The sequence below is a fragment of the Mustela putorius genome, unplaced genomic scaffold, assembly GCF_011764305.1.
Source record: "Mustela putorius furo isolate JIRA1106 unplaced genomic scaffold, ASM1176430v1.1 tig00537227_pilon_pilon_pilon, whole genome shotgun sequence".
Lineage (NCBI taxonomy): Eukaryota > Metazoa > Chordata > Mammalia > Carnivora > Mustelidae > Mustela > Mustela putorius.
In genome coordinates, this window is record NW_025422368.1 from 24208768 (window position 1) to 24229297 (window position 20530).

The 20530-nt window shown below is 42.2% G+C and overlaps 3 protein-coding genes and 1 long non-coding RNA gene across 19 annotated transcripts in view; 3 read left to right on the forward strand and 1 right to left on the reverse strand.

The window, feature by feature from the left end:
• The window catches only part of LOC101689214 (liprin-beta-1), a 181803-nt gene extending 170145 nt beyond the window's left edge, over nt 1–11658 (forward strand). For all 16 annotated transcript variants that reach the window (XM_045073047.1, XM_045073049.1, XM_045073046.1 and 13 more), the window contains 9 exons: nt 747–897; nt 1583–1694; nt 1842–1930; nt 5546–5668; nt 6392–6517; nt 7090–7278; nt 8586–8765; nt 9453–9518; nt 9804–11658. In XM_045073047.1, coding sequence (XP_044928982.1) covers nt 747–897; nt 1583–1694; nt 1842–1930; nt 5546–5668; nt 6392–6517; nt 7090–7278; nt 8586–8765; nt 9453–9518; nt 9804–9890 — 1123 coding nt within the window. In that variant the 3' untranslated portion in view covers nt 9891–11658. The remainder of the gene's footprint in view (nt 1–746; nt 898–1582; nt 1695–1841; nt 1931–5545; nt 5669–6391; nt 6518–7089; nt 7279–8585; nt 8766–9452; nt 9519–9803) is intronic.
• LOC123389962 lies at nt 7509–9456 on the reverse strand. The gene is made up of 2 exons (XR_006604636.1): nt 9036–9456; nt 7509–8187 (listed from the first exon to the last, which is right to left on the reverse strand). It is a non-coding gene; the product is annotated as an uncharacterized LOC123389962 (long non-coding RNA).
• A 137-nt stretch (nt 11659–11795) lies between the features above and the next one.
• LOC123386978 (rab15 effector protein-like) lies at nt 11796–13294 on the forward strand. Its single transcript, XM_045073058.1, has one exon. It carries the CDS (start codon nt 12352–12354, stop codon nt 13060–13062), a length of 711 nt encoding a protein of 236 aa, XP_044928993.1. The 5' UTR covers nt 11796–12351; the 3' UTR covers nt 13063–13294.
• A 5298-nt stretch (nt 13295–18592) lies between these two features.
• Nucleotides 18593–20530, forward strand: part of LOC123390065 (28S ribosomal protein S35, mitochondrial-like) — a 38941-nt gene continuing 37003 nt past the window's right edge. Inside the window, exon 1 of the mRNA XM_045073456.1 lies at nt 18593–18752. Within this exon, the coding sequence (XP_044929391.1) occupies nt 18641–18752 (112 nt within the window). The 5' untranslated portion in view covers nt 18593–18640. The remainder of the gene's footprint in view (nt 18753–20530) is intronic.

Consider the following 20530-nt stretch of genomic DNA (forward strand, 5'->3'; position numbering starts at 1 on the left):
GGGGTTGGCAAACATCTAGCACAAACCATTACACTTAGTCTTTGGAACATGGTCTCTCCTACCCTCGCAGAAGACTGGGCACAGGTTTTATCAAGGAGGAAACCCTGGCTTTCTCCAAACACATGAAGGTCTCATTTGCCATGTGTTCTCTTTATACACAGTAGAGGATCTCCTTGTGCTGTTTTAAAAAAAATAAAGAAAATTTTTGTTTATCTACATTTTTTCCCCCAAAGAGGAACACGATTTACATGTCAAAGTAGAAAATTTGACCCAGAAATTACTGTGATTATGTTTCCCTGTACTCAGTGATGGCATGTTGCGCTCTTCTCACTGATAACCATTTGGAGAGAAACCATAATTCTGCTACAGTTCAAGTTAGACTTGATTTCTCTCCATCTAACCTAGTGTTTTCTGTTTGGAAATTCAGTCTTCAAACCACGTTGACTGAAACTAGTACAGTGACTTGACTTGTTGGTTCAACTTGTTTTTCTTCCACACAATATGTTTCTTGCTCAATCATATTGAATCTTTTGTGGTTTCATTTGAAATGAAGCTGTGGTCCTTTTGAGGTAACTTTCAATGCCAGTACCACCTCCCCTAAACATGGACTGAAAAGTAAGCTTTTCACGGTCAAATAAGGCATTACTAGGGAATTTCTACATTAATTCAGTATAAGTTGGTCAACCTTGAGAAGCCACAGGGCTGGCTTGGAATTGTTCTTCACACAGTTGTTCGTTTTCTTATAGCGACTTGGATATGCCATTTGCCAAATGGAACAAGGAGCAGGTTTGTGATTGGCTTGTGGAGCAGGGCTTGGGGTCCTACGTGAATTCAGGCAAGCACTGGATTGCATCTGGCCAAACACTTCTGCAGGCTTCTCAGCAAGATCTGGAGAAGGTGACTGCTTCTCTGTTTTGTTTAGACAATGGCTACTGAGAAAGAGAATATGATTGTAGAATTGTTTTATACTCCAGAAAGGGTCATGGGGGGAGCCAGTCAGTACTCTTGAAAAACTGTGTTTTCTGCTTCACACTTTTTTTTTTTTAATTTAATCGCATGGATTTAACAAGAAGGACCTGATCTTAATGATTCCTTATGAAACATGTAAGCCACTGGCTATTTTAATGAGAAATAATTGTATAGACATAATAATAAACCTTAAGCTCATATTTCTCAGAATCTTTGTGAGGCTTTAGCATTGGCCCAACTTCTCAGTGTAATGTATGCAATTCAACTTTACTTTGCAAAAAGGAAAAGGAAAGAGCCCTACATCTTACGTCAAATTATTTAACATATTTCCTAATTGTTTAACCTTTTGTACAGAAAGAATAGAATTCCAGTCTGGCTGAGGAAGGGGCCTACTAGGGAATGGAACATCCCATTAAACTAGTTGCTGTGGTCTTGGCTTTCTAGGGGCCTTTTGTTCAGCAACATTTCACCAACTTGACTTGGCATGCTGACTGAACAGGATTGTCGGGTCTTTAACACTGGCTTCGTTTGGGGGGAGCTGGCATCTTTTGCCAGTGGCATCTAGCCCATAGTGACAGAATGGTCAAACCAGTGTTTCTGCTTATTATTTCAGGAACTTGGGATTAAGCATTCACTTCATCGAAAGAAGCTCCAGCTGGCACTGCAAGCCGTGGGGTCTGAAGAAGAAACCAACCATGGAAAGCTGGATTTCAACTGGGTTACTAGTAAGAGATTTTAAATTCACTCATTCATGAATGAGTAAATGAGTGACTGACTGAATGAATGAATAAATGAATGAAGCTGCTTTTTCTTTTGAATCACAAGTACAGGTGTTGCGTGGCTTACTAACAACACCAATTTCTCTCCTGTAGGGTGGTTGGATGACATTGGTCTCCCCCAGTACAAGACCCAGTTTGACGAAGGACGGGTAGATGGTCGAATGCTCCATTACATGACTATTGTAAGTGATTGGCTCCTGGGAGTTGGGGAAGGGGAGTGTCAAATTGCTTTTCTCTGGAAAGACACAGAAATAGTGAGCAAAATACATTGTTTTCACAATGATTCCACCAGAGTTTCAGGGTGTTGCCTTAACTTGAGAAGAGCCAGAAGAGTTTCTGTTAAGTTGAAGTCAGAGGATTTGGTGATTGCAGTACCGTTGGGAAATTTAAAACTTGGATTTAAGCTGTATGAAGGCTAATCTAAACTCAGCTCTCCAGGAAGATGGTTTTATGTATATTCGACAATGTAGACACTGAAGTGCACGCTTTGAAGGGGTAAATTTTCGCATAATTTTATATGCGAATTATATGTTATGAAGATGCTTTGTTTTATTTTATTTTAGATTTTATTCATTTATTTGAGAGAGAGAGTGAGATAGAGCACGAGCCCGGAGAGGGTCAGAGAGAGGAGGAGACTTTCACTAAGAAGGGAGCCTGATGTGAGGTTTGGTCCCGGGACTCTGAGATCATGACCTGAGCCGAAGGCAGCCACTTAACTGACTGAGCCACCAAGGCGCCCCTCTCCTAACGATATTTAAAAAATAGAGTGTAGAGTGTCGAAGCCCTGGGGGTTTCTGAGTTACACATTCCTATATGCAGTGACTGCTCAGAAGAGACCACCCTGTTGACCTGACATCTAGAGACCCGTCTCCTCTCCTCCCTTCTGCTTTGGAGAATGTCACCCAAAACCTGCCTCCTTTCTCTCGTTTAGCTCCGTTCCACGAGGGGAGTAATCGCAGAGGCAAGAAGTAGGCTGAGGTGGACTCTCTGATTCCTGCATTACTGTTCCGTATTTTTATCCTTCCATCTAAGAGGTAGAAGGACTTTACAACAGTGGAAGAGACCGTTTCCAGGAGAACTTGTTCTAGATTCCGCAGTCCTGGTAGTGCACTGCTGCTTTAGATTCTTTTCTTTAAAAGGCCTTTTGTGAGCTACGCTCTGGAACCAACCCCGAGAAGTATCTTCTTTAAGTTTGTTGAAAATTTGGGGCATCTGGGTGGCTCAGTGCGTTAAGCCTCCGCCTTCAGCTCAGACCATGATCTCAGGGTCCTGGGATGGAGCCCCGCATCGGGCTCTCTGCTCAGCAGGGAGCCTGCTTCCTCCTCTCTCTCTCTGCCTGCCTCCCTGCCTACTTGTGATCTCTGTCTGTCAAACAAATAAATCTTTTTTTTAAAAAAAAGCTGTTGAAAATTTCAAACAGCTTATTTTTCAATGTCAGAATTGTGGGGTTCCTTTCATGGGATTCATTTTCTTCTCTGTCATTGAACCAAAGTCCGTACCTTGGTGGGCACCTGCTTGTAATAACACGAGCGCGTGGCACATTGCATGTATACTGTGTGCCAGACACTCTTCCAAGCTCCGTACTCCTATGAATACTCCAGTTTCAGCAAGCCTTGAGGTGACATTCTTGTTATCCCCCAGTGTTTAGGTGAGGGAATGAGAAACTTGAGAAATGGGGTAGCTCAACCAAGTTTCCACAGCCAGAAAGCAGTCAGAAGTCACAGGGTGTTTGAACCTAAGATGTTTCCAGATTCCTCCTCTTAATAGCTCAGCCTGCAACAAATTCAGTAAATACTTGCCTGCTTGTCTAGGTAGGTATGCTTCTGCACGAACGTGAGTAGATTCAGGCTTAAAACCACAAGAAAAGTGCACATAAATTTTGTGACTATAAAAGAGTAAATCATCTTAGACAATTAGACCTCAAAAGTTCTGAGTCACAAAAATACCTATTTGAACATGGTATCCTGGGCTGGATCCTGGAATAGAGAAAGGACCTAGTGGAAAAACTGGTGAAATCTGAGTAAAGTCTGTAGTTTTAATTACCATTTTTTTGTTTATGTTAATTCCTCAGTTTTGATGACTACATTATGGTTATAGAAGGTGTTAACCATTAGGGAAAGCTGAGTGAAGGATATATGGAACTATTATCTCTCTTTGGCAACTCTTTGGTAAATTAAAATTACCTAAAAGATTTGGGCACCTGGGTGGCTCAGTGGGTTAAGCCCCTGCCTTCGGCTCAGGTCATGATCTCAGGGTCCTGGGATCGAGCCCTGCATCAGGCTCTCTGTTTAGCAGGGAGCCTGCTTCTCCCTCTCTCTCTATGCCTGCCTCTCTCCCACTTATGATCTCTCTCTCTCTGTCAAATAAATAAATAAAATCTTAAAAAAAAAAAAAAAGAAGAAGAAGAAGGCGGCGGCACCTGGGTGGCTCAGTGGGCTAAGCCCCTGCCTTCGGCTCACGTCATGATCTCAGGGTCCTGGGATTGAGTCCGGCGTCGGGCTCTGCTTAGCAGGGAGCCTGCTTCCTCCTCTCTCTCTCTGCCTGCCTCTCTGCCTACTTGTGATCTTGCTCTGTCAAATAAATAAATAAAAATCTTTAAAAAAAACAAAAGATTTGTTAAAAAATCTAAAAATAGTATCTGTTTTGATGTAAAACAGCCCTCTAAAAAAAATCTCTCAAGCTAAAATAATTTGCATTGTATTTACATTGTAATCACGTATTTAGATTTTTTTAAATCTGAAAAACTTGAATTAGTTGAAACTGACCCACGTGGAAATGTTTTGAATGGGTGTCTCAATCTTAGATTAAAATGTGTTGAATGCCTTCTAACTTACCATAAGGAAGTGCCTTAAAGAAATTGATCCAAAAAAAATTCAGGAAATAATTTTGCTGAGTAGCTTTAAGAATTTAAGCTGATTGTCCAATATTTTTATTTAAAAACTATTTCTATAATAGATTATCACCCCCCCACCACCAACAACAAATGTGTTTATCAGTAAGGTGTGTCTAAAATGGATATTTTTCTTGTTTTATTTTCTGGGTGTGTTTGGAAATAGACTGGTGCTTATCTTGACACTGCCCTCCACATCACCTTCTGAAATAATTTGTTTTGGTGTGTTTGGTATGTTTGAAATGTTCCCAATAACCACAGACAGGAAAGTTACACCTGGAAGGAACTGATGGTGATACATGTTGCTACTAATAACTTCTTCATGTCTCTTTTCTCTTTAACTCTCACCAAAACCTTCTCATCGATCAACATAATTTTCCCAAAATTATTCACAGACTCTGCTGGATAGAGCATAATAATCAAGAACTAGAGATTCCTTGAGGCTTGGGGAATACTATAACAGAGATACTTTTCTGATTTTCTCCCAAATGGTGATGTGCCTTAGTTCAGCAAACCTAGTTCTGCTGTCCTCACTGAACATCATGTGCTCTTAGCTCTTTGCTTTATCACACCAAATCAAAGTGTAACCCAGCCAATTCCTTTCCAACTGTGCTCTACAGAGCTGTGGGGTCTCACGATCCTGTTTCAAAGTGTCTGGAAGAGAAACAGGTGAAACTTGGCTTCTGTTGATACAACACTAATTTTTTGGTTGTTGTTTTTAATTTGGGGTCCTGGAGAGGATTTTGTTGGGAACAGGAAAAAAAGTGTTCTGTTACCAAATAAAGCGTTTGAAAATACAAGCGCTCGAGGCCTGTTGGTAGAGGGGTTTCCCTGAGAAGGTCCTCCTGCTCTAGGCCAGCTCAGTGAACTCCTCTTTTTGTTGTTGTTGTTCTTTTTTTTTTTTCAGGATGACTTACTGTCTTTGAAGGTCGTGAGTGCGCTACATCATCTCAGTATCAAAAGGGCTATCCAGGTCCTGAGGATCAATAACTTTGAACCGAACTGTCTGCGGAGGCGGCCGTCTGACAAGGTAGCACCTGAGGTTCAGATTCCTGCTGCATGCGCTCTCCATGCACGGGACAGCTGTGCGGGCAAAACAGACACACGAGTCTTCTTGGGCGGCAGGGAAGGCTTCTGCCATCCTCAGAGCCTCAAGTCCAGCCTCATTACCTTCTCAGGCTTTATTTTCCTATATCCCCCCCATTGTGATGGCTCTACCTGTGTAACCACAAAGATTGTGTTTTAATTTCCCTCCCTCCTTTTCTCGAGTGTCTCTTATTTTCCTGCCTCCTTAAGCCACAGAGTTAAATATCACTCTAGAGACTTGTTTTCCTAAAGCACTGCTTCATGAGTTTGTGAAAAAAGCTTGGAACACTGGCACGGATGCCTCAAAACAAACCTGAGATTAGCAGACCCCTTTTCACCTTTTCTGTAAATACTTAGTGGGATGTCGAGGGAATTGTGCTCTAGAAGGCAGACTTTGTAGAAGGTGCAGTTTGAGTGTTTGGGATCCCACAGTCAATGGACTAACGCTCCTTTTATTTTGTTTTACTTTTTTCATAAAAAAGAAAATGTTCCAGATTTCATTGTTTATGCACCACACCCAGTGTTCCATGCAATACGTGCCCTCCTTAATACCCACCACCAGGCTCACCCAACCTCCTAGCCCCCTCCCCTCCAAAACCCTCTGTGTGTTTCTCAGAGCCCACAGTCTCTCATGACTGAAGCTCCTGGTGGTTGTTTGTTCTCACAGAACAGCGTCACCCCGTCCGAAGTTCAGCAGTGGACCAATCACCGGGTGATGGAGTGGCTGTGCTCCGTGGACTTGGCAGAATATGCCCCCAATCTCAGAGGCAGTGGTGTCCATGGTGGGCTCATGGTAAAACTCTCTTTTAATTGAAAAACTGACTTCTCATTTTGTTTCCATCAGTCAAATGAGTTAGGACATTATCAGTTTGCTTGTCATAATCCTAGCACCATCAAAGTGAGCCCTCCTGTAACCATTTCTAGGGAGTCTTTACTTTCCGAGTATTTTTCCCCATCATGTATTTGTATCATGTAGGGTTAGATCAGATTTCAATCCATTGTCTCTTATCTTATGTGACCATCTGGCCACTGGTTCTCATGTGAGGCGCAGCACCAAAGGCGTGAAACACCTGCCACATCCAGATTCTATTTCTGCACAGTGATATAAGGAGTCGCCTTCCAAAGGCTCCACTTTGGGGAGCTACAAGCCCTAACTTTGGAATGCATGGATGTTGGGAACGGCTGTACTTCTCACTGGCTTAGGCAAAATAAAGATCTATAGCTTGAAAATCAAAGTCCATGCTCGGTCTCTCTGGGCTGTTGCGGGATCATTGGTGATGACTAAATGAAGGAACTTTGCCAATTACAAAGCGCAGGGCAGACATGCATGATACACAGTGCCTTAAATGACTTTTTTTTTTCTAGGTTCTAGAACCTCGTTTTAATGTAGAAACAATGGCTCAGCTGTTGAACATCCCACCAAGGAAGACCCTCTTGCGAAGACATTTGGCTACTCATTTCAACCTTCTGATCGGGGCCGAGGCCCAGCACCAAAAGCGTGATGCCATGGAGTTACCAGATTATGTACTCCTGACAGCCACGGCCAAAGTGAAGGTTGGTTCAGGCTTCTGTCTTCTAATAACTGGTTAAAGCAAAAACTAAAGCTGGGGCTTGGTTTTGACCTGACTGTCCCATTTTCTGGAGTTTACTGAGTCTTGTGGATGGGTTAATGGTCTGTGCATCTTTAAGAGTAATTAAGAAAATGCATTTTTGCAAGTGTCTTTCTGGGGGGACCTTTGCTCACGTTTATTCTATTAGAGTTAACAGTGATGAAGAGGATGACGTTGGGATGCAGTCAGTGTATTGCCAATGCAGAGTCCATGACTTGGGCTCAAACATTGATTGCAGTTGTTCTATGGATAAATCCAGCAGAAGAGGAAGATTTCTCACACAGATTCAACTTGTCTGGCTTGCAATGAACCAATCTTGCAAGTTAGAAAAAGATACTTAAGAAAGGATTCAAGGTAGACCAACAGAGAATGGCTGTTTCCGGGTATACCCAGATTCATGGGTCATACCAAATTCAGATTACATTTTCTTCTTTTTAATCATTTCTCTGTGAACTCTTATGAGTCTGTTATCTCAACCAACTTAATGTGGAGATAGAGTTTATCAGCTCTTCTGCAAATTTGTACTAAGTTCTTTATATATAGAAATATAGATATTTCTCTCTCTCTCTTTTACCTCCTCTACCTGCCTGACACTTTCTCATTAGCTCCCTTTCTCTCTTAAGAGATCTGCCAGATTTGAAACTGCTCAAAGACTCTGTTCTATTTAAATTCTCACCATCAGCCTGATCACCGTCTGCTGAACTGATAGTCTCAGGGACTATGCAGTGACTCAGATGGAGTTTCTCTTCCAAGTATCATTAGAAATTCTCTCTCCAAACAAGCGAGGATTCCTTTAGCAACCTCAGTTCTGTTATGGAAGCATAGCGGGCATACAGGATAATCATAGCTTCCCCTGAAAAGAAAACACAGTTAGGACCATTCTCTTTTCCTGATCTGAGATGGGAAAACCTTGCAAAACTGGATTCATCCCTGAGAAATAGCATTGCATTAAGTCCTGTTTAATCAAAAACTAAGGCTCTTGGCATTTTTTTGCGTATCACCGTGACTGCGCAGCTAATTGGGGTGAATAAGTAGAACAAGCTTAATCTTCTGAGATTCATAATCTGGATCATTTATTATATTTGGGCACATCAATCATACACACACAGGGTGCTTTTATTTTTGTCACAACAATTTAATCATCCAATTGCTTTTCTCTGTAAATGGAGTGAATATTTGAATCATGCATATTCTCAATTCTCTGCCATATGAGTTTTATTAAATCCCTGGATGTTTGCTTTTCTTTTAAAGCCAAGGAAACTTACCTTCGGCAATTTTGGGAATCTGAGAAGGAAGAGACAGGAAGATGGGGAAGAATATATTTGTCCTATGGAACTGGGACATCCATCAGGATGTACCTCTAAGAAGGGATTTAAACCTGGATTGGACATGCGTCTGTATGACGAAGATGATTTGGACCGGTTGGAGCAGGTAAAGGCAATAGGACATGCCTGTTTTCTTTCAAGTTCCTCCAGCCATGAAACACTAAATGGAAACTTGATGCACTGTGTCTACTAATCAGTTTTTTCTCTAATATATGAAATTATAATAAGAAAATAATAGTCAATAGCTTCCCAGTTGCTTGCTATGTCCCAGGCACTATCCTCAGCAGTTAACGTATGTCAGCTTTCACTGACAGAGCCTTGTCATCCTCAGTGTAGGGGGAAGGAAACCGAGGCACGGAGAGGCTGAGTAACTCACCTGAGATAGAAGAGCAGCTTGAAGACCTGGGCTTCCAAGCTGCCAGGCTGGGCTGCTCACTGATGTTATACTGTCTCTGGGTTATGGAAATCTGTGTATTAAGTCAAGTGGAAATACACAGCTCATGTAGTCTTTTTCAATGCAAAGTCCTGGATTTGAGTATTGCCCCCTAGTCACCAATCCTTTGATGTCATTGTCAATATCAGAGCATTAGGCTAGAGGTGCCAGGAAAGGGACATTTTGGCTCATTCTTAGCCTCTGGTTGCTGTAACGAAAGGAGGTATCCCCAGAAGTGTTCTGTTGCTCCCAGCCCGTTTCATATCACTTGCATTATTTCTTCTTTGACTTCTCATTTTGCTGTCCTTTCTTTGAAATGATGCAACCGAGTAGGTCACGTGATGGGTGTGTTCTTTACAGATGGAGGATTCAGAAGGCACAGTGAGACAGATAGGGGTGTTCTCCAAAGGCATCAACAATCTAACGGTAAGTCTGTAAAACGAAGTTAAAATGTTATTCTACAGGGGCACCTGGCTGGCTCCGTTGGTGGAGCGTGCGATTCTTGATCCCTGGGGTTGTGACTTCGAGCCCTACGTTGGGGGTAGAGATTACTTAAAAATAAAATCTTTAAAAATGAGAAGAAGTTTAAAATAAAAATGTTATTCTAAAAAGATATTTAAAATAACCCCAAAGGACTGCATGTTTTAACGGAGCGTGTGTCGTGCCGAGCTCCTGCTTCCTGTTTCATGACCCCATCCCCTTGTTTTCCAGCACATGTTAAAGGAGGACGACATGTTTCGGGATTTTGCCGCCCGTTCCCCCAGTGCCAGCATCACTGACGAGGACTCCAATGTTTAATCTGAGCACTTGGACGAGCATGAGGAGCCCCTTGGCTTTCCTCCACCTGATTTTTCAAACAACTCAAAGAATCTAGAACAAACAACAGATTATATACAATTGATCATTCCACCTTCTCGGAAATGGACACGGAGGCCTGGGTTGCGGGGGACAGCGTGTGCCTATTCCGAAGACGCCATGAAAAATGAGACACTGGTGAATGAGAGTGTAGTGGTCTGTCCTCTATTTAATGTAAAAATCTGTGATATATTTAAAGTGTTGCATTTAATATGAGTGTTTTACTGTAGCGTTTCACGTTCCCATTCAACAGTACCCAGGATTTGGGGATCAGGAAGCAGTGCGTGGATGATCTCGTCACGTCAGTGTGACAACACTGTAGCTGTCAGCATAGGACATTACATGCTTTCAAAATCCGTATGTGGAATTTCCTCAAGTGTTCCACGTGCCTGCTAAATGCCAGCGGCCACCTCCACTTGCCACCTCTTGTCCTATTTTATATATTTTTCTAAATACGTGTATATATTTAGTACATAGAAAATAGAACTTTTATTTTGTGACATACAGGAGATGATGAAAAGCAAATGCAGTGCTCCAAACAGTCATATACCAACTGGTCCTCGAAAGGTTGGGATGATCTCTCCTTCTCCAAACTGAATTTTAATGATATTAAAAATGATGTTAATATTGATCATCCCAACTAAATTAGGGTATATGAAATGCCCCTTCTCTGATGACACATCACCCAGTTAATTGTTGAAGAGTTGAAAGTTTCAGCCTTCATCTTGGATCCTTTAGCCTCAAAAGGAAGAACACCAGGGACATTTGAATACTATTAACTCAAATGAATTCAGAAGTTCCCCCCCAAATTTGTAGAAATTTCTGAAGAAATCAGACCCAAACAAAAACCTTCACAGTATTAAGCTGCTTATTTTCCTTCTTGCTGAGTATCTCATGACATCAAAATACTAACCATCTACCTACTGTTATTAATTGTATATTTCTCAGGCTATCAGTGGATGGGATTTTGTTAAGCTGAAGATGCATCTGAACATTTCGTCTCAGAGTTCAGTAACGCTGAGGCTGCACAATGAGTTTTAGAATGGCTATATATTGATGAGAAAACGTAATTCATGTTTTTAGCACAGGGCCCAGATGACATTTATTTCTAAAGGAAATAGCGGTGGCAAAAACTTACTGTGTTTATCATTATTTTTAGGGGTAGTCGAAAAAATAACCTATTTTTTATTCACTACTACACTTCCCACGGTAGCCCACATGGTAAAGACACGTCACAAATTGGTGTGGGGAGAGGCAGTTCAGATTTGGATTTGCTTATAAATTCTATTTGAATATCAGTGGTGTGATCTTGCAAGTTCTTAGCAGGTTACCAAGCTTTTCAGCAAGGGCCTATAATACCAAATTACTGTTTATTCGTGACTAAAATGATCTGATGCTAATAATAATCCTTTACTCTCTACTATTCATTGTCTGGTAACTGTATTGGACTCTTACATACTAGTATTTTTTTTAATGTGAACATATGTCACCATTTGAAAAACAATTTCTTATTCAGACCTGGTTAAAAAAAATATGCCAGAAGACTGTTAGAGATGCCAAATATTCTTTATTCAGGGCAGTGTAACATAACTGATGATATGTGATAAAGTTAAATTTTTTTTTTGATGAGATATATTTTATTTACAAAACATGGTGCACTGCTGGTTTTAACATATGAAAAGAAATAAAGTCAGTTGATAATTGTCTCCTATTTTTATGCTCTGTGACTTTATTTTCCTTTGTGCAGAATACCCAGTAGGCTTTATTTCTGACCTATTAGAACAGTGACACAGATGCTTTATCATTTGCAAACTCCCATAAATTTCATGGGGGAGGGTTATAGCATATATTGACAGGTAGAAATTTGAGGGCTCTGAGGAATTTCTGTACAAAAGGAAATAGGCAGCTGGACTGGGTGGGGCGTAAGGAATCCTAGCAGAGGGGTTATTAGAAAAGCAAAGGGAAATGACTCGCCATCAAAGTTGAAGAAGTTCGTTTTAGAAGGAGATGTATATTCCTTTAAAGAACTAAATACTGTCTTTAAGTAAAATTTGAAAAGCGGAAACCTATCTTGGAAGAGATTGCCCAATATTAGAAGTGGAGTGAACATCGCTAGAGAAGAACAGATGTTTTGGTGAGAGTTAATCATCTCTAACTTAATAAACCAGCAGGAATGTGTGAATACAACACACCTCATTGGCAAACAGAGAGACCGGGCATGTTTGTTTAGCTGTGTGTCTATGTGCTCAGCTACGCCACGTCAATGCTGAGTCGGAAAACTGGGACTGCATTACCAGACATGACTTCACTGTAAAACACTGTAAAACTTCTCCGAAGAAGTCATTCTGCATGAGCTTCATACGTTTGATCTTCGGAAGCAGTATTGATCAGGTGCAGAGGAAATATGGGGCAAAACTCATCGCAACAGTTGCCTCCGAAGGACAGCAAAGAGGATTCCAGCATCTGTGAGGTTGTCAGCGAGGCTATAGTCCATGCAGCTCGGAAAGTGAGGGAGTATCTTGGATTCGAAGATCCTCTGAGCAATCTGTGCCCAGCTTCCAACACTCTGAACGAGATCTTCTTAATCCACTTCATCACTTTCTGCCAAGACAAGGGAGTGGATGAATGGCTCACCACCACCAAGATGACCAAGCACCAAGCTGTACTGTTCGGGGCAGACTGGATTTGGACTTTCTGGGGAGCCGACAAACAGATCAGGCTTCAGCTGGCAGTGCAAACTCTGCAGATGTCTTCCCTCCCTCCTGTGGCATCTCAGCCCTGTGACATGTACCCTCCAGAATCCAGGGCAGGGGGGTCTTCCAGGAAGAGAAGTCGATTTGATAAGCTTGAAGAATTCTGTCACTTGATAGGAGATGACTGTCTGGGCCTGTTTATCATCTTTGGGGTGCCAGGTAAGCCCAAAGACATCAGAGGAGTAGTCCTGGACAGTGTCAAAAGTGAGACCGTGCGGGGCCAGTTGCCAGGACGGAAGGCCGTGGCACAGTTTGTCCTGGAAACGGAAGAGTGTGTGCCCATCAGAAAGCTGCTGGGGAACTGTCTGAGTAAGAAAGATGGGCTGAGAGAGGTGGGCAAGGTTTATATTAGCATCCTCTGAACTGGACGTGGGCAAAGAGACTAAGGCAAAAAGGAAAAAGTATTTCAGCGAGCTCATCCACATGCATCATCCCAGCATGGGATTTTTTTTTTTCTCTACCCACCCTCCATTGCAAGAAAATAATCACCTGGATCAAAGCATATAATGTCATGACAACAGGGGGGAGAAAACCCTGCTCATATTGCAGGGAAAATTAATTTATTCAATAATAAAAATGAGAGGAGAGAATAAAGTCAGCCTTGAAGTTTGATTTGCTAAGAAAAAGTCTTTAATTGTTTAATAAGTCTAGAAATGTAAAGTGTAAAATGTATTTTTACTGCTTGGGTGGGAGGTGGCAGGGTGGGGGATAAGCTGGTCCGTGAGACTACAGAATGGGATTAATTACACTGACAGCACCAGTTCGATTCAGGACTCCTAAACAAAACCTCATTCCCTCTCTTCCTGTGAGCTCTGCCCTTGATCCCATCTCCTCCCCAGCTGCTTTCTCCGCGCACAGAGACTCTTGGTAGGATTCACTTTGGGACTTGCTTGAAGTGTCCACTTTCCCTATGCGTTAAACACAGTGACCCCTGAGGTGCCTGGGTGGCTCAGATGATTAAGCATCTGCCATCAACTCAGGTCATGATCTCAGGGTCCTGGAATTGAGACCCACATCAGGCTCCCCGCTTCTGCCTCTCCCTCTACTACTCTGTCTGCTTGTGCTCTCTCACCCGCCCTGTCAAATAAAACATTTAAAATAAATAAACAGTGACCCCTATAGCAATCCCTCGTAATGATGATTAACATGTATCCACTTATAAAAAGCATCTTTGCTTAAAAGCCTGGGTGGAATTGTAATAGTAGTAAAAGAGAGGAAAACTAAGTGAAGCAAAAAGTGCTTAGGAATGTAAATGAAAGATTCATTCACATGATTGGTAAATGCCTAGTTTTATGTCCTACACCCTTCCAATCCAGTAGTAAGAAAAAGGCCCTACTCTTGGCGATTTCTCTTTTAATGATGGAAAACTGGCAATTGACAAATATATGATTATATAAAATGCATCTTAAAAATATATCTAGTGTTATGTGAAAGCACGGATAAAGGGATAGTGAAGGGGGTACTACTATATATGGGATTTAGGTTAAGGAAGACCTCTGAGAAGGGATAATTGACCAGAGATCTGAATGAAAAGGGAGAGCATTAGTACAGAGAGATCTGGGAAAGAATGTTCTAGGCCTAGAGTACTGCAAAGGCAGAGCCTGAAATGGGAGCAAAGTCAATGTGTGTAAAGCAAAGCAGAGGCGGCTGGTATGAATGGAGTCCAGGGAGCTCGAGAGAGAGTGATAGGAATTGAAATTGAAGTACCCAGCAAATGAAACAAGCAAATCACCCTTGTGAGGACCCAATTTTATTGTGAGTGATAAAGGGACAGACAGACATGCCTTGATCACATTGATCAGACTTACTCTTCAAAAAAAATTTCACTTAGGCACCTGGGTGGCTCAGCTGGTTAAGCCACTGCCTTCGGCTCAAGTCATGATCCCGAGTCCCCGGGTGGAGTCCCGCATTGGGCTCCGAGCTATGCGGGGAGTCTGCTTCTCCCTCTGACCTCTTCCCCTCTCACGCTCTCTCTCACTCTCTCTCTCTCAGATAAATAAATAAAATCTTTAAAACAAAAAACAACACCTCACTTGATTACTGGGTGGTGACTAGGCTGTAAGGAGGAAAGAGTGAAATCCGAGCCCATGGGAGCAGCTGGGAAGCTGTTAGAAGAGTTGAAGGTAAAGCATACAGCGGTTGCTGATGATTGGATGTAGGGATGAAATCTACCACAATTAATGCTGTATTTCCAAACATCTTAAATATTAAGGATGCAAGGGAAGAAATAAAGGCACACACTTTGAATGAGCCTGGAAGCTACCCTGACACTCAAGTAATGTTTCCTTGGCATATGTGGACCCTATCTGTAGCAATGCTGTGTCAAGGAAACTATCAAGAAGGTGGTTAGGGTATGGGGATGAGTTCAATTAATTTGAAGGAGATGATGCTTGTGATAACATTTTTCCATACTAAATTATAAGCTAACAATTTTGGGAACTCTAGTACAAATTGTAAATATTCATGTTCTAAACAACTGGAAGATATAAATCAAAGACTTGCCATGTCTTCTTTTTTTCGTGAAAATTAAAATGTGAAGGTTTTGCTGATTTAAAAAATATTGTATTTTTTAAAAATCTGCATTCTGCTGTAAAAAAGTATGGAAATACAGAAAGTTAAGCCTTCGGGAGTCTCACCCTCTCTCCATACCCACTCTCTCCAGTTTGCTGGAGAGTTAACATTACGAATATTGCTTAATTAACAAATCTGCTTAATTAAGAATTTGCTTAAGAAATTTGCATAATTAAGAATTTTGCTATTAACTAAGACGTTTTGAAGAAGTTTTAACTAAAAGTAGCTCTCTGACAGAAAGTCACTGGATTAATCTGGGTTTTAGATATAATAAAACCCCATTATAAAAATCCTTAATATTTAAAATTATTCCACGCAGCATTGGCTATAATTTGCAGGGCCATAATTTGGTAAGAAAGCTGAACAAAAAGTTTTTATCCTAAGTGAGCAACTGCACTTTTAAGAATTCTTCCAACTGAAAAATTATGTAAATCTTAGTGACTCCTAGGTACATGTGTTACTGTTTACACTGCATGAAACATATTATTGCCTACTGACAGGATTGCAAATGAGTTCTTTTAATTCAGAAGGAACCTTACTGTACTTGATGTCTGGGAAAACAGTAAGTATTTTTCTAGGTCCTCTAACTCTGGTCATGTCTGTCCACTAACGTCTTAGGGAGATAGTAAGACAAAAAGAAAACACAGGAGGGCAGGGCGAGGAGGACAGGAGTCTCAACTTCCTGCTCAGAAACCGAGAGATCCCTGAATATAAAGTAATTCTGTAAAGATTCATAATTCTTTTGTCCCTAAATTTGTATGGTATAGGTCTTGTAATTAATTCACTGTACTAGAACATACAAACTGGAGAGTACAAAAATCACAGCTGTATTGACCATGAGCTTAATTCCAATGACCACCATTTATTTATTTTAAGATTTTATTTATTTATTTAGCAGAGAGAGATCACAAGTAGGCAGAGAAGCAGGCAGAGAGAGAGGGAAGCAGGCTCCGTGCTGAGCAGAGAGCCAGATGTGGGACTCAATCCCAGGGCCCTGGGATCATGACCTGAGCTAAAGGCAGAGGCTTAACCCACTGAGCCACCCAGAGGCCCCATGACCACCATTTATACTCTGCCTTCTGCAACATAACTACTTAAATCACAACAGCTCTGAGGAAGATCTTACGGTTCCATTTTCCACGAAACTGAAGCTCAGAGATGTTAGATAGATTTTCTCCAGAACACAAAAAAACAGAGCCTGGATTCAAACCCCATACCCATCTGACCAAAAGGCTGTACTTTTAATCTTAAAAACAGAGGAGACGGTAGCTCACCATGTGAAGACAGAAGCAGGGATTGGAGCCATATATCTACAAGCTACTGCAAACCATCAGAAGTGAGCAGAGAGGCATAAACAGATTCTCAGAACTTCCAGAAGAAACTGTTAATCTTAAAACTGTCAATTATTTTACCAGCAAAAATGAGTTTACTAGGGATTAGCAGAGACTTGCAGTTTAGGACATGAATGCTACAGCAAAACCATTGGCATGTATGGAGAACAAATGAGAGGACTGCTTTGTTACAAAGAAGGGAGTTGGGAGGGGCTGTTATGGATGAAAAGTCCTAGAGAGTAAACTGGGAGTTTGTTGAGGCATGTTGCCTTTTCCTTAGCTAATCGTAACAGTCTCTTACTGACTGGGCTGTTGCTAGGGTAGGAGAACAACTGTCTTTTCCTGCGGGGCTTAGTAAACTGGTATCCACTGGCAAGATTTGCAAGGTGCTCTCTGTTCCTGGTGGGGTCTGTACTTGCTGGCTAGTGGTAGAATGTGAGAGCTCCCTCATCTGGCCTCTAGACTTCATTTTAAATGATATTTCCTTTTATTGGATATTTTCTTTTATTAATTTTCCTTTTATTAATTTCCCCTGCTAACACCTGGATTTGGAGTTTTTCGCATCTAGAACTGGCGAGAGAATAAATGTTATTTTAAGTCACTCAATTTGTGGTACTTTCTTAGGGCAGCCCTAGGAAACTAGTACATTTAACACACTGTACTTCTGCTTTGGAACAGTTATGGGATGGTAAAAGGCCAGGAAAGATAAGAATGGTGATTATCACGAATACTTGTCCCTATCTGCCAATTACCCTCCCCCACCTCCCAACAATACTGATTGATGTCCATAGCACACGGAATGCTTGCACACACACTACTCTGGGACACCTGCACCCCCCTGCTCTACTTGGTATGCTTACCAAGAGTCAGTCGTGTTGGTTCCCAGTTATTCCTGTTACTGTAATTTTGTACTTTGGTTAAATATTATAGTACGTATTAAAAACAATAGAGGATAATTTTTTAATGGTTGTACATTAATCCATCCTAGGGTTGTCAAAATAGGTTTCAATCCAAGATGCCTCGAGGCAGGAAGACCTTGAACTCACCTCCTTTACAGACACACAAATCTACAACTTTTTATTGAAATAGAGGAGGGCAGAAAAAAAAAAATCTCATTTTAAAAATGACCATTATTGGGGCGCCTGCGTGGCTCAGTCATTAAGTGTCTGTCTTTCTCTCAGATCATGATCCCAGGGTTTTGGGATTGAGTCTCCAGCCCCGCTTGGGGCTCCCTGCTCAGCAGGGAGCCTGCTTCTCCTGCTCCCCCTGCTCATGCTCCCTCTTGCGCTCTGTCAAATAAACTTTTTAAAAAATCGTTAAAAAAAAGAAAGAATGACCATTATTTTTGAGGTCTTGATGAGGTCTTTTTGTAATTCTAACCTGATCTACAAAGGAGCTAACGAAATCATTAATAACAGTCACAGCCTATGCACACAGGGCGCTCACTGTAGGCTAACAGTTCACCCAGAGCTTTCGCTATATTTACTTGATTAGGATCAACCCAGCCAAGAAAAAATGAAGTCAAGTTTTAAACAGAAGTAGTCTGGCTAGAGGCCATCCTTTTAACTACTCTCAGATACTGTCTCGTTCTTAGAGTATATCACTTGCACCAGCTCAAGACTTCTTTAAACCGAGAAAGTGTGGAAAGGCAGCAATGGCAAAGGAGCAGGGCCCTAAGGTAAACTGCCAGACTCTTGTGTCATCTGAAATCCCAGCCAGATCACATTTGCCCTCTGTAAGCCACATTTTTCCCCATCCCTTACAGTCCTCTTTGGACTCACTGCGTATGTATGTATGTATGTATGTATGTATGTATTAAAAATTTTGTTACCTTTTTGTTTTCTTCTATTAGTTTTTCCTATTTTGGGGCTATCTTCTTGCACATTTGACTCCAAGCGGACTTTGCAGGCCCGCCTATTTCCTGTTTTTCCCCCGTAGGGGCGGGGCAAGGCGGGGCGAACCTGCGCAGTAGCGGCCTCAGAGCCGCCCCTTGACTCCCGACTGCGCTTGTCCCATCCGGCTTGCCGTCCTCGCGACCATGGCGGCTGCTGCGCTCTCCGCGTGGCTGACCCTGCAGCCGGGGACCAGGACCCTGCGTGCTTTCTGTACCTCCGTGTCTCCGGCCACCCGCTCCGCGATACCAAGCCCTCGTGAGTGTCTGTCGCATCCCCTCCGGGCTTTGCGGGAGGTGAGAGGGCGGAACACCGAATCCATGCTAGCCGCCGCGGTGGCGGGCGGAGTCCGCACCGCCTTGGGGAAGCCGGTACGTCCTTTGCTCCCGGTAGCAAAGCCGCAGGTGTGGGTCTCTCTTCTGTACCCCTGTCATCGGATTTTTAGTCGCTGATTTCTGCTTCTGGATGGGCTGGGCGTTGCGAGCTTTCTGCCCCTAGCCCCTTAGAGTGACCCGCGCTTTCTGGTCCTCCCTTTGCGCGGCCACTGGCACAGGGTCACGCTAGGTACTGGTGCCGGGTGATGTTTGTTGGGCAGTGCTGAACCATGGGTTTTCTCGAACGTTAAGAGAAGCATACAGCTCTCGTGGGACAAATTGCCGCTCTGAATTCCAGCCCTAGGTAGGCCACCAAATGGGATGACCTTCATTCAACAGACATCATTGAGATGACCTTCATTCAAGACACTTGTTCTTACTTGGAAGAATCTGTGGAAAAGACAGATCTGTTAACGGAGTCACACTATATGCAGTGTGAGGTGCTGTAATGGAAGCGTGAATAGAGAGTAACGGGCATTGAGGAAGAGCCCTCGGGAGGGAATCGGGAAAAGCTATGTCAAAGGGGGGGGCGTGTCCAGTCATTCACCAGGTGCTGTCCAAGCTACCGTCTGTACAATCGCTAATCTTTGTATTACCAAGAGTTCAGTCTAGGCCACCATCTCTCACTTCTACAGTAGTTTCTTTACTGGCCCCTATTTCTGCTCATGCTCTCCTACCTTGAATTCTCATAAGTAGAGTGAAGTATTCACACTTGATCTTAGCCAAAAGGCTGAGAAGCGATAGAGTCAAGTATTCAAAAAGCGAATCTTACCTTGCCACTCCCTTGTTCAAAATCTGTGAATGATTCCTCATTGCTTTAAGATAGGATAAATTCCTTAACTTGTCAGAGTGGCCCTTTATCGTCTTAATGATTGTGTCTTGTAAGTTTTTTATTCATTCTGTAAATACTTAACTCCTACTGTGTCCTGGGTAGTGTTGTCGATAATGGGATATAGCAAGGTCTCTCACCTCATGAAGTTTATATTGTTTTGGGTAAGTCAGACTATAAACAAAACAATGTCAGTACAGTGTCAGGCGATGATTAGGGCTTTTAAGGAAAATAAAGCAGGGTATTGAAAATGATAGATTGGAGGAGTACTGGCTATAGGGTAGATAAAATTTGAGTAGTTAGGAAAGACCGCCTTGAGGAAGTGACATTTGAGCAGAGCTCATGGCATGGTATCATGCCAAGATCTGGGGGGAATAGCATTGTTGACATAGGGATCTGCAAGTGCAAAAGCCAGGAATTGAGAACAAGCTTAGGGGTGTGATCAAGGAAGAGAAAGAAAGTCAATGAGGTAAATGAACATAGGTAAGTGGTAGTCTTAAGATGTCAGAAAGAGGGCGCCTGTGTGGCTCAGTGGGTTGAGCCTCTGCCTTCTGCTTAGGTCATGATCTCAGGGTCCTGGGATCCAGTACTGCATCAGGCTCTCTGCTTGGCAGGGAGCCTGCTTCCTCCTCTCTCTTTGCCTACTTGTGATCTCTATCTGTTAAATAAATAAATAAAATCTTTAAAAAACAAAAAAGATGTTAGAAAGATAAGTAATGATCTGATCTTGCACGGCTTTTAGGATTTTATTTTAAGTTTGGGATTATACTGGAGGGTTTTGAACATGGAAGTGATATAATTATTTATTTCAGGAGAGGAGGAGCAGAGGGAGA